Raw genomic sequence first — 13,315 nt, forward strand, 5'->3', positions numbered from 1 at the left:
CCCGGGGAAGACCCAGGACACGCTGGAGGGACTATGTCTCTCGGCTGGCCTGGGAACGCCGCGGCATTCCCCCGGAGGAGCTGGAGGAAGTGTCTGGAGAGAGGGAAGTCTGGGCATCTTTGCTTAGACTGCTGCCCCTGCGACCCGGTCCCGGATAAGTGGAGGAAAATGGATGGATGTATGGAAGATTATATTTTTAGAAAAACCGATTTTGAGAAACAGAAGTGAGCTTCAGTGCTGCTGCTGTATCTCTTGAACGTCTGACACACATTACTAAATGTAATCAACAGACCTTCCCCTCTGATGAGACTAAATCCCGCCAGATTGTTGTCCGCTGGTTTTCCTCCTTGCCGTTCTGCATAAAAGGTACAGTCCCGGCACAGGGGCTCGATGCTGACTCTCCAAAATGCCGCAACAAGAGGTGCTATTTTTTCTGAGATGAGTTCTCCCCCCCCATCCTGTATAAACGGGACAAGGTAGAATCGGGGGTTGGACACCAGGTGAGAGAGAGAGCTAGAGAGTGAATGAGGAGAGCGAGCAGCATCAGCGAGAGCAAAGAGAATCGGTTTCATTCTAAAGCAGGAATAAACACAGTCACATCCATGCACAACCCTGTGGGAGGGATTATGCCTTTGTGTGTGTAGCGCTGCCCTCAAAGAGACGCACAGAGCTGGATGCACATGCTCTAGTAGCTCCTGTGATTGTCGATTTCCATTTATAAATGTATCAAACAAGAACAGGTTACAGCCCGTTTGTTTCATTGTCAAACAGAGATGATGTACATGGACCGTCAGCATCACGATAAGCATCAGGCCTGTGGTGCTGGGATCCTGGCAGCAGTGCAGAGGGAACACAGCAGCGGCAGTTTGACAACTTTTAAGTTTAAAAGTGTAAAAGGGCTTAAATCAAAATAGCCATCTTGAAGGAGCCATTGCCATGATCTTTGTGTAAAAGAGGCTTTTATTTCCCCCTGTCACTTCTGAAGGAACATTAGGTGCAGTTTCTCTTTGCTGCGCTGGGAACCAGCCAGCCTTAAAATCCTTAGTCAGCATTAAGGCGTTTTGTGATGATTTCATATAATCGTCTCATAATTGTCTTGTTTGAATCTGTTTCTTCCTCCTGTATCTTTCATTCAATTCCACATTCATTCGTAGTTTTGGATTTTGGATCCTGAGGCTCCTCCCTGCCTATTTTTGTAGTTTTTGTAGAGATAACTGCAGAAGCTTGAAGAGACATGAGGCGAGTCCTGTGCCCACTCTCAGTGTATAGTGAATACCTGGTAGGCAGAGCTGGGGCCAATTAGTGGGTATTTTCTGTCACTCTGGGAGCAGTTACTCTACACAGTACACAGTCAGCTGTTTATGCAAATACACACCCAAAAAAGAGCAGCGGCTGCTGCAGGCGTCTCTGTGCTACTAATATCCTCCACTTTAAATAGCGCAAAGATTTTCAGACCACTGTGTGGTGTTTTGGTGTTGCAAAGGCTTTTAGATGATTTGTTGTTCCCCTTGGCCAGTTTTGTTCACATTTAACAAGGCAGGATTGTGGACACAGGGATAATATTTTGTTTTCTCTGTTTTACCAAAATGCTTCAGTTAATTCAGCTCAATTTCAGAATTTGTGTAATGAGCTGGAGAAAGCGATTACAGTTTCCTCTTTAGGCTTCTTGGCAGATGGTTGTTTTAGAGGGAGTTAATGAACGCAGCTACAAGACGAGCTTGAATATCTACACTGCGGTAAGCTGCAGTAATGTTGCATGGGAAACAGAGGAGAGCGAGAATTCATTTAGAAGTTCTGCTTTCAAGATATGATGGAACGGACACCCGGTTGATGAGCAGCTGTAAAGTAACAGACTTTAAGCAAAGTCAGTACAACATGTGTCAAAGACGGTGCAGGATTTCTGAGCTGCTGTTACGCTGCCCAGTTAAGGTGGAATTATTGCAGCAGTTTTCCACCACGCTGATCTGTTTCTAAGGTACATGGGGGGTGGTCAGAATCAGAATCAGCTTTATTGGCCAGGTATGTCGGACACATGAGGAATTTGACTCTGGTACAGTAATGGCTGTGAACTAACACACAACAGAGGCCTCTGTCATCCCTGGTGAACTGGAGAGGAATGTTCATTTACCTCTAATTGAGAATCCACGTAAATGTCTGATAGTTTGACACCATCTTGTTCTGTAGGTGCAGTCACAGTGGTCACTCTCTGTGCACGGTAAAGACAAGTCAGATAAACGGAAATCATGCTGATGGGATGATACATGGACCATTAGTTGACCCTCATTTATTCCACCACAAGAGGTGTTAAAACTGGCACAACTGTTCTGCCTCAGCATCTGTGTTAGAGGCAGCCTGGGGGGTTGTGGGTGGAGTTGTGTGAAGTTTAGAGTCCTGTTTCTGTGACGCGTCATTGGGGGAATCTAAATTTTAAAGTTGATGCAAGAAACAGAATCTGTGACCATATTCACTAACATGTGTACAAGAACTATGGGTCTGAGTCATGTCGTAAATGTACCAGACGAGCACTTTGACTTCACTTGGACACCACGGGACTCCACTTGTTGCTAACAGACTTCCAGCTATTACTGCTTGAGGATTTATTGCAGCAGCAAAGGGACACCTGCACAAGAAGAGGAGATTTAGTGAATGCTCTTGTCTTGGCAAAGACAAACAGATGAGTGTCTGTGAAGGCCAGTGTGACTCCTGCATGTTTCTCTGTCCTCCAGGTCTTATCCATCTGTCCCAAGGACATGCGGGCTGATATCTGTGTTCATCTCAACAGGAAGGTATGTGTGTTTTGTTTTCTTAAACACACGGGATGTTTCACTTAATCTGGTTCACAGTTAAAAATGAAAGAAGATGGACAGTGTGGGGTTTATCTGTGGGGTTTAATAATGCTCAGTTTGATACAACAGAAAATTTGTAGGTGTCTGATGCTATTGGTTTTGTTTGTAAAAAGATCTGAAAGAAAACATGAATCACATGACTTCCAAATCTTGCTCTGGGGCTCTTGAGTCCTTTGCAAATCTGATGTAAAAACAAACTGAGCTTGAAAAGATTCCTCAGTTTGTCAGCCTTGTGCAACACTGGTTGCTTTTACTTTTTAAATTTGTAATAGCTTTTCGTTTGTATTGCAAGTGAACCTAAACTTAATGCAAGTAACTGCTGCTTATCTAGGTAAATAACACCGAGCTTCAGAATAAAAAGTGAAGATAAGACTGTCCTTATAAAGATAAAGCGCAAATGTCTAACCTTAGTTTGCAGGAACATTTTCCAAATATCTGAGTTGGCCACAAAAGCCCATATTTATGTCTTTAAACAAAGGGCTTTTAGATTTGTGGAGTAGGACATTCATATACTCACTCCACTGAAATATATTCCTTGCACACTAAACAGCAGCTACTGTAGGTGTCCTGAGTTACAGGCATCACATGACACGACTGATACGGTTCCCAAAACCTGAGTGCACATAAACTGCTGAGCTGGATCTGAATGAAGGACATCTACAGTTGTGTAACTGTGTGACAACTTCCTCAGTGACAAACATTCACATCAGCTAAAATCCATTCTGTCATTCAGTGCAATCAAATCTCACTGCAGGTCACATATCCAAGTCCAAGTGGTTCATTTCCCAGTACAGTAGTTCTACAGGAATGAGTCCTAATGACGTTGAACTGTTGCTGATACGCTTTAAAGTCATTTCATTCTGATTTTATATTCTAACACATTCAAAAATCTTTGTTGGGGGCGTGAGCCAACGGCGCTGAGACTGGTCAGCCAGCCGGCTCTGAGGTTCAAACCCAGAACCTCATTGTTGTGAGGCGACAGTGCTAATCACTTCCCCACCGTGCCACCCTCTGGTTAAAAAAGTAGGACTGTATAACTGTAGTAAATGTACTGTTAAATGTAAAGCACCTTGCAGCAGCAGCAAGTGATGGTGATTTTCAGACAAACCTGGATTTCTGGGTTTTGTAGTCGTCAAACCCCAGTCACCTTGTGCTGGACTCTGGGACTGCTGACAGAGTGCCAGCTGCTGTCACAACTAAACAAAGGACCTAAATGAAAAGACAGATTTGGACGGATTATTTCCTGATGGAGACTTGCATTTCTTCTTGAGGGCTTTAGGTGATTGACAGGAGGTAGCGATATGAAAACACTCCACTCATCTCAGTGACGGAACCGACTGAAGCCTTCACTGGTACTGCGATGGATTGTCTCAGTGCGTGGGAGCTGGTTTTTATGTTTTGTGCACGTGATTGCATATCAGTAACTGACTTCTTTTACAGAGTAGAGAAACGAGGAGGAGAGCAGGAATGTGGCCAGCAAATAGTTTTAGGATTCAGCTGGAGCTCTGGTCTGACACTAAAATAAAAGGTGACCTGCTGTGCACCAAAGTATTGGATGGACAAAATCCTAATCATCCTCATTAACGCTTCACACCAATTACAAAACAATAGAAGCTTTTCTTTTTCTAATGTAAAGTATTTCTACAGAGATGCTTTTTGTATTTACAGTTGTCAGCTGGTTTGGCAAATCTATTTTTATTTTTAGACAAAGCAGCAACAATCAATAGATGCACAGATTTTGACGTGTTGTTCCTGATACCAAACCTACACAAACCCTCACCCTGGTGACATCCTCACCAGACAAAGACAGAAGCTCCACAAAATTATCTTGAGTGTTAAAAGTTTATATCAGCAGGACTCAGGAGGGGGGTTAAAACAATAAAACTTAACTGAGGTCAGTGACGAACAGTGTAAAATTCAAGTGATGCCTGATGTTCAAGTTGGAACTGCTGCAAAACTTCATGCTCATCTCACTCTCCACTGGAAAACCATTTCAAACCAGAGCTTACCAGTTCTACCAGTGATCTTGTGCTGCCATTGAGACTGGACTATAACTCCCTCAGGTGTTCAACGAACATCCGGCCTTCAGGTTGGCCAGTGACGGCTGTCTGCGCTCCCTGGCCGTGGAGTTCCAGACCATCCACTGCGCCCCTGGGGACCTGATCTTCCATGCTGGGGAGAGCGTCGACACCCTGTGCTTTGTGGTTTCGGGGTCGCTGGAGGTCATCCAGGATGACGAGGTCATCGCCATCTTAGGTATGTGGCCATGTGATTTAGTAGATGCCTCTTATTGGAGGGAGGACATGTTCGTGTGATGAAACTGTTTCATTGCCTTGGATTTATAGAATATTTGTGTGTGGGAGAATCAGTCAGTTGATTGGTCAGTGAACAGAAATAAATTTAAAATAAATGCCATAATGAATTGTTTGTCAGCTGTCGAGCAAAAATAGCAGTGTGAGGATTTCCAGCTATAACTCTGTGGTATCACTGTGGACTGTTAGTTGGGCAGATTAGTAGGAAAGTTGTGATGCTCCACTGGTCCCCATGTTCTGAACGTCTACTGTATAGTTACTAAGCAGCTTGCAAATCGACGACGGGCACAGAAAATGTTGCGGCATTGAGATTTTTTTTTTACATTTAGCAGCGTATTTGCCAGCACTGATGATGTAAATGAGTGTAGCCGCAGCTGTGCTATTTTGAATACACCCCCGCTTCAGATCTGCTGCCTGAAGGCTGTTGTGCACGTATGGACCGAGAGGACGTGTAGAACAACGTGTACATTTACAGCGACCGAACCTTACTATGGTTGCAGAAATCAGCAAACATATGTTGCAGCTGCAGTCATGTCATCTCCTGCCTTTTATTTTGTTCAGTAACTGAAGCGTGGTTTGAGCTGAAAGCCTGTAAAAGTCCCTCACATCTCCGTCTTGGCGAGTGATGTGATTTACAAACACCCTCTCCCTCCTCAAACATGTTCCTAACTCTAACAAGGTCTCAGATGACGGACAGCTGCCACGCTGACAGCAGGGCCGCAGACTGTACGCCTGCTTTCTCCCGATGGGAAATTTCAGCCATTTCTCTCTGTCGAGCCGTGGTAAATCAGGCGCTGAGGATATTTGTATGAATAAAATTCTCTCCTCCCTGATTTTTGTGTCCCTGAACAAGAACTCCTTAAACTACATATTGCCTGAGACCAACACACAAATACCTGTGGTTCCACATTTCTCCAGTTTGTCCACCACAAAACCCCACTGAGACTCCTTAGTTAATATGAACACATGCAATTTCACTGTTTAGCACCAGAACATGAGCTATAAAACCTTAGAAAATATTGTTTATGTCCTTGCAGCATTAAAACATTCACAGTGAAAAATCATATGTCTGATTTTATTTTTATAGTCCAATCACAATTTTGCCTGTAGTGGCTTTACAATCTGTACAGCACACAGTACAACCCCCTTTGTCCCTGGACCACTGAAACTCCCCAGATAAATAGTTTAACAGGAAAGTACACACACTTCATATCAGGAATAGAGAAACTGTAAATGCATAATTTTTGTGTCTGGGTCAGGAATGGAGGCCTGAAAGCTAATGGCACGAAAAGGACAGAACATTATGTGACTGAGACATGTCACAATAAAGCAGAGGAGACGCACTTAAAACTATTCAGCTTGTACAAAAACAGCATTTAGTGGGTTTGAGACAAGGTCAGCAGCTGACAGTTAATTGTCTTAGAAAGGTTTTATTACACATTATCATAATTTTAGAAAGTACGAAATGATGGTGACGCATTTTTGACCTTCTCCACTAAGATTTGAGTGGGTTTCATAAGAAAAAGCTCTTCATGCATCTAGAAAAACACACAATCCTTCAACTGAGGTGACAATCACTCATACACAACAGTCACATGATTTGGTGCTTGGTTTTTAACAGAAAGTGAAGGGATAGACGTGCAGGGAAGACGTGCAGAAGCAGCAGCCAGCAGACGCCACATTGACTGTCAAATGTTGAACACAAACAGTCAGACTCTTGTCTGCAGCCGTACATATTGCTCTCTACAGCCTCGTACTGTAATATTCATGAGGAGGAGAAGAGCGACAGAACCGGAAGGAGGCTAACAGAGATAAAGTCAGGGAAACTGCTTAGTATTGAGACAAGCACACATAGAACTGCTGGTAAAAAAGCACAGTCTCAAAACCACTAGCAGGGCCCATAAGACAGCTTCTTATGGGCCCTGCGCCTTAACCACTAGACTTTGGGAAGTTTAAAAACATCGTAGCAGAAAAAGACACATTTGAAAAGTGGAAGGAAGGATAAGAAGTGCAGAGGCCTGTGCATTTGTGTTGCCTCTCCACTGCCTGAGCCTCATTAGGAGGCCGAGTCCGACCAGGCAGAAGCCAGAGGTTCATAAAAAGCACATTAGATGTTTGATGAACTGCTTCATCACACTGAGGACATTAATCAGTAAGCTGTCAGATGGTTGTCATCATCAGCTGCTGTGGCACTGAAGGGACAGACATCAGAGATGGGTTTCCTCCAGGCTGAGGCGTTCACTTTTAAATGTGCAGTGTAATTTTAAGCTTTGCATACATGATTTCACATCACATGTTTGCAAAGGTTTTCAGAGGCAGTCGGGCTGCAGCCTCTGTTAAAATGGATTCACCACACTCTTGAAAAGCTCTGAGTACTTCCTAACTTTTCTGGTTGCTTTCATTTCATTTTTCTTTGACTTTGTGAATTTCACTTACTAACCTCAAGGATTTCCAAATGTAATTATTATCAACCTTCTCAATCTACACCATATCAGAGCACAGACCATATTTAATGAGAAAACAACATAAATCTGGTTGGGTGAGGGTTTTATGCTAAGGTGATATAACTCAAAGAGAGAATCAGGCAGAGCTTTGTTTTTAATTGTCCCTCTTATATAAGTACAGTGTATTTGATGACTGTTTTTTGAGTCTCTCGTGTTTGCTGTGTCATCAGTCAACATTTGCCTAGTAAAACACTTCACGTTCATGAGCAGAGAAGTGATGTTGGTGACGTGTGCACGTTGTGTCAAGTTTCATCAAGAAATCACAGCAAAGTAGAGTAGATCAAAATAAATAAAGCAAGATGGAGATGAAGGTTTTGGGTGCTCTGACCTTTCCTCTAGCGTCACCAGCAAGTTGACATGTTTGATTTCGGTTCACCAGGAATTTGGTTCACAATATAAACTGTTTAAAAAAAAAAAGAATGATGCATCACCACTTCCTGCCACTATGCAAAGGTGAAGCCAAAATGTTTCAGATTTGTAGGCGGCCATCTTGCTTTTTGCAGCCAGATTCTGCACAGTAGTGACCAGAGGTGGAGCCGCAGTATCAGGCCACCACTCATCCAGAGTACACCCCTTTTTATGTCATCAAAAGATATACACAAGTCAGGATGGCAATGTTTATCTAAAATGACAGAAATCACCTTTTGAAAATGTATTTGATTTGTGCTTTGAATCTTTAGTTTGTCTCATGTGACCTGTGTTTGAGTGGGAGAGTAAAGCTGCTGTCTGATCACAGCTGCTGGAGGGAGGAGGACAGGGTGGTGGAAGGAGAGAGAAGGCTGAAGGAGAGTGGGTGTCTGTGTGTTCACAGGAGCCAACTTAGCTTTTCTATCACGGTGAAAAGGAAAGAAAACAAAGCAGATGATGGAGAAGCCGTAAGAGAAGACAGGTACAAAAAAGAAAAATGTTTCTGAATGTTTCCATCATTTATCATGTCAAAGTGGTTTTGATTTATCAGCTCCCATTTGTTATTGTTTTAAAAGAGTTTGTGGATGGATGTTGTGGGAGAGCAGCAGGAAGGAGGAAAGGCGCTGCTGATTAAACTCATAAAGAAAAACCGATTTTATAGTGAGAGAAGGAGACATTAGCTGAACTTTAATAATATTTACTTATATTTGCACCAAAAAAACACGCTCTCCAGTCTCACGAGTTTGGCAGTCTTTCTCTTAACAACCGCACGCAAAGGGACTGGCTGATAATATAAGCAGTTACTGAGCACATGAGCATAAAAGCAGGAAGGAGAGATTTTTTTGAGGGGGATTTGCAACTGCTCAACATTATCTTGTTTTATATTAGAATAAGTTCATAGAAGAGAAAAGAAACTGCACTGTGCAAGAAAGGGGGAGGAAGATGAGCTGGAGGAGGACACAGGGGACAGAGAAACGAAGGAATGATCTGGCTAAAGGGATGGAGGGAGATTAAAAGAGAAGGCTGAATGTGGAGCAGATGGAGGCAGAAGTAAAGGTAAAGAACAGAGAGACAAAGAGGAATAGGTGGAGCAGCAGATGAAGAGAAAAGAGAAGGATGAACAGTAAAACAGAGGCAGACAGAGAGGGGGAAGGGTGGAAGAACGGGGGTTTTGGAAGAGGAAGAGGGTGAGAAATGAAGAGGGAATCGATAGATGTGAGAAATGAGGCAGAGCAGAAGGAGAAGAGGAGGATGGAAGGTGTATGTGTTGCTTGTGGTTTTAGAGCCACTGATTTCCCTAGGCTGAGCAGCGAGGCTGCTCCCTGAGGCTGTAACACACTCTGCTCTCATTAGTGTCCAGCTGCATCAGGCGCACACACAAACACACACACACACACACACTCGGGCGGCGCTGTGCTTTTTCACGGATCTTTAATGTCTCCATGTACGGGCTTTGAAATGAGTTTTCTCTTGGGGGACAAAGTATCTCAACACGCACGCGTGTAAATGCAGATAAATGAACACATACACATGAACACAAAAACAATGCTTTTCCCCCATTAACAAGGCAAAACTGAGTCAGCTCCAGTAAATACTCATCAGTAACAACCCCCCAATTTCCCATAATGCACCAGGCTTACTGTGGCCTCTGCCTTAGCCTGCTTTGGCGAACAGATCTCTGAGACATTAATGGAGATGTCAGTAGATGAATGTCATCCTGGTTCAAATGATCCTGATTCTGGAAGCTTGGAAATGATCCAGAAACCATCAGTGCTGCATCTTTCCCAGCTGCTTCAGACCAGCAGCAGCCACGTCGAAGGCCAGTAAGCTCACTGGTATTTGGTGTGATGTGTTGCACTGACTGGCTGCTGGGAGAGACGATTTTCAACTTGAGACCAGAAAGTGAGAACCATCAGAGCAGCGAACTTCTAAGACAAATCATCAGTGACAAAGACACGTCTGTTCCCAGTCTGTTAAATGTGCACACTTGAGCAGGGCTGTAAACCAAACAACTTTACGCAGTAACCAAGGCTGCTATAATTGAGCTTGGAAGTAGCGGTATTATGCGCTCCACCTGCTGTACTTGGTTTTTTCGGAGCTCTTGGCTGAAACCTCCAGAAAACCAAGCAGATGGAGATTTTCAGCTCCAGTAAAACCAAGAGGATTGAGCTAGATCCACCTGCCAAATTCTGCTCATGATAGCACGTTGACTAGAGATTTCCCAACTGTGTGCAGTTGTGAGCTGCCGCCTTAAATCAGCGACCAGCTGATTACTCTACGGCCCCACTTGGTAAAGGCTCTGGTCCTGTAAAGTACCCAAGTAAAGCTTTGTACATGACGCCTACATTTAGTTAGTTTGTTGTTTCACCAAAGAAAATGAAAACAACCGATTCAGGAGCATAGAAACATCTACTGGCTCACGAACATACTGACTGTGAACCAAAACATATGGCAGAGGTGGGGGACTTGAGTCACATGACTTGACCCAAGCCAGACTTAAGTTGCAAATTTGAGGACTTGAGACTTTTTTGAGTATCACTGGTAAAAGACTTGACTTTGACTTGGTGTTCATGACTTATACTTCAGACAGATGACTTGAAATTACAGTACTTCACTTTTTCACTGATAATTTTTCAGCCCATGTGAATTAGGAAGTCAGTCTAAACAACAGGTTTGACTTTAGTGAAAAATATTTGGAGGTGAAATTACTGTGTAACTCAGTGCTGTTATGATTGTGACATGAACAAACTTACAATCCATAATGTCTTGTAATCAAATGAAATATAATCCTGAATAAAAGTCTAAAACACTAAGTTGACAAAGTCTGTGTCCAGGCCAGCGAGCCAGAGATCACTGCTCATCTTAGCTTCCCCCTCTGTATGCAAACATGAAGATTCAAAACGAAATGAAAGGAATTGTATCGAGCAAACAAACTTGTAGATTTGTACTTAGTTTTATACAAAGTTAAAAGTGAAAGGAATTGTATCGAGCAAAAACTTGTGGATTTGTACTTAGTTTTATACAAAGTTAAATGTTGGAATAGCAGACAACAGCACAGCAGTGAAGTGTGGTGTAGATTGACGAGCCTTTATTTTAGTGGGTATGTTTTCAGCACATTCTAATCTCCTGGATTTGTTCAAAATACATCAAATTCTCTGCACAGGGTAAAAAGTGAAGGATTGCCACTTGTTTACTTCAGTCTTCAGCCAGGATTCCTCCAAACATACGGACTCCTGCTGGTTCGATGGGTGTGAAGCGCTGGAGTTGTGAACGTGAGCAGAGATAAATGAATTGTATTGTTGGTGTCTTACAAGTGTCCATGTGGGCTGGAAGATTTTTTAAATATAAAATAACTCCTCCACGCTTCACAAGCTCAAATAAATACTGTTGTGAGCACAGACGCACCACAGACACCATGTGGTAATTAATACATCACTTATCTTAATTAATGGTCTCATTAGCATAAGTGGTTCTAATTAATGTCATGCTGCTCACATTGAGACTTGGAGGCAGATTTGATTCCTCTTGTTGAGAATAGAATGAGCTTCATTAAACCTCTTTCTCCTATGAACACAGCAAGTACAATTCATCAATTAGTTCATGTCAAACTGGAAAAATGTAAACAAATTCAAATACTGCATAGTAACTGTTTGTCTGTTGTAGGTAAATGCAACATTTAGCAAAGATCTGGAGTGACAGTACTGCAGTTAGTGGAGCGGATGCTTCCAATGTTAGTAGTAGTACCTCTGTTGCAATAAGGGCCATTAATGCTGCTGTTGGTGGATATTGGTGTCATAGCTAATGTAGAAGTGGATCCACCTACTCCGTTCTGCAGGATAATGGCCTGACCGGGGTTACAGCAGCATCAGCACACCAGCTGTAGGCAGCAGCCTCTTACTGGACCCATGTCTGGTGAGACAAAGCAACACGAGGGTGTACACACACCCACAGGCAATTCCTGTCTCTGCTGCAGCAGCATTCTGTGTCATCAACACTACTGTCAGGATGTTAACTGTGAGTTTGGCCTCAAATAGGCAAAAAAAAGCACTTAAAACCAACACAGGCATATAAATAAATACCAAAGAACGATGCAGATATCTGCACTGATGCCTGGCTGTGGTCCAGCACAGTGGACTTGATTGACAGGGACGAGAAGAGAGAGAGGCACACAGCCTGGACGATCAAGTGCCCAAGGGGACAAACAAACAGGGTTCGAGAGATGATTTCAGATGGTTTTCAGTGATCGTGTCAGCAGTACAATATGAACTATACTGCACATAACTGGGTTTAATAGGTGCACTGAGACTGAAACTCGCCAGTGGGAGAATAGTAGCAATTACATGACAACAAGTAATCAACACTGTGCCACTGATTGAAAGTTATGGCGTACAGATGAGAGTTTGGATTTAAATGCCTCCACTGAGTCTGATGTCAGCAGGCAGACATGATAGGAAAAGGCCCTGCAGCCTGCACACTTCTGTTTACCTCTGGGGACAGACTGGAGCCTGGTATCCTGTGAGCGGAGAGCACTGGATGGAATCATGTGTGAAGGGGAACGCCCATTTACAGTAGGATTTCATAGAAGCACCTTAAAGTCTGATCTGACCTGGAAGGACGCTAAAACTGGTGTAATGTGGTCGACTTGTCTAGATTTAGAAAAAATTCTAGCTGCAGCATCTGAACCATGTGAAGACTTTTAGTACTAATACGTGGTCTGAGAACAAAACGCAACAATCAAGGATGACACAGAAGTATGAAGACTGAGTTCTAGTGAAGTTATGAAGGTGTAAACACTTGGTGAGCAGTGGTTTCATTGTGGGTAAGTAGTGAGCAGCATTACAAAGCCTGGTGATGGGGTCATGGCACCAGTGTTATCCATCCCCTCTCACCCTCAGTCTGATTTTTAACCTAGGTTCATGCACACACCCAGCAGCACCTCCTCCGCCCCATGCCTCTGTGACTGGATCCACATCCAGACGGCTAATTGGCGTATAGCCGCTGATCTCCGGGGACTCGTTCCACAGGAGTCCTGCTGCCTGAGCTGCTGCTGGGTGTTCAGTGAGGAAGGGGCCCCCGGGGGTGCAGAGGAGGGAGTGTCGAGATGAGATCCACACACTCGCAGTGACACACACACATTGTTGGCATTGTGCGACAGTACGTTGGAAGGGTTACATGTGTATTCCTCTGGGTGTTGTGACAGTTTGTGGACAGCGTTGACTGCTTTTCGTCACATCGTACCCAGAGC

At 43.5% G+C, this 13,315-nt stretch overlaps 1 protein-coding gene across 4 annotated transcripts in view; it reads left to right on the top strand.

Annotated features, from left to right (window-relative positions):
* kcnh5b (potassium voltage-gated channel, subfamily H (eag-related), member 5b) overlaps positions 1 to 13,315 on the top strand; it is a 119,345-nt gene that overhangs the window by 73,300 nt on the left and 32,730 nt on the right. For all 4 annotated transcript variants that reach the window (XM_020611583.1, XM_020611584.1, XM_020611580.1 and 1 more), the window contains 2 exons: positions 2,727 to 2,786; positions 4,910 to 5,102. In XM_020611583.1, the coding sequence (XP_020467239.1) occupies positions 2,727 to 2,786; positions 4,910 to 5,102 (253 nt within the window). The remainder of the gene's footprint in view (positions 1 to 2,726; positions 2,787 to 4,909; positions 5,103 to 13,315) is intronic.

The sequence above is a fragment of the Monopterus albus genome, unplaced genomic scaffold (genome assembly GCF_001952655.1).
Source record: "Monopterus albus unplaced genomic scaffold, M_albus_1.0 scaffold115.1, whole genome shotgun sequence".
Lineage (NCBI taxonomy): Eukaryota > Metazoa > Chordata > Actinopteri > Synbranchiformes > Synbranchidae > Monopterus > Monopterus albus.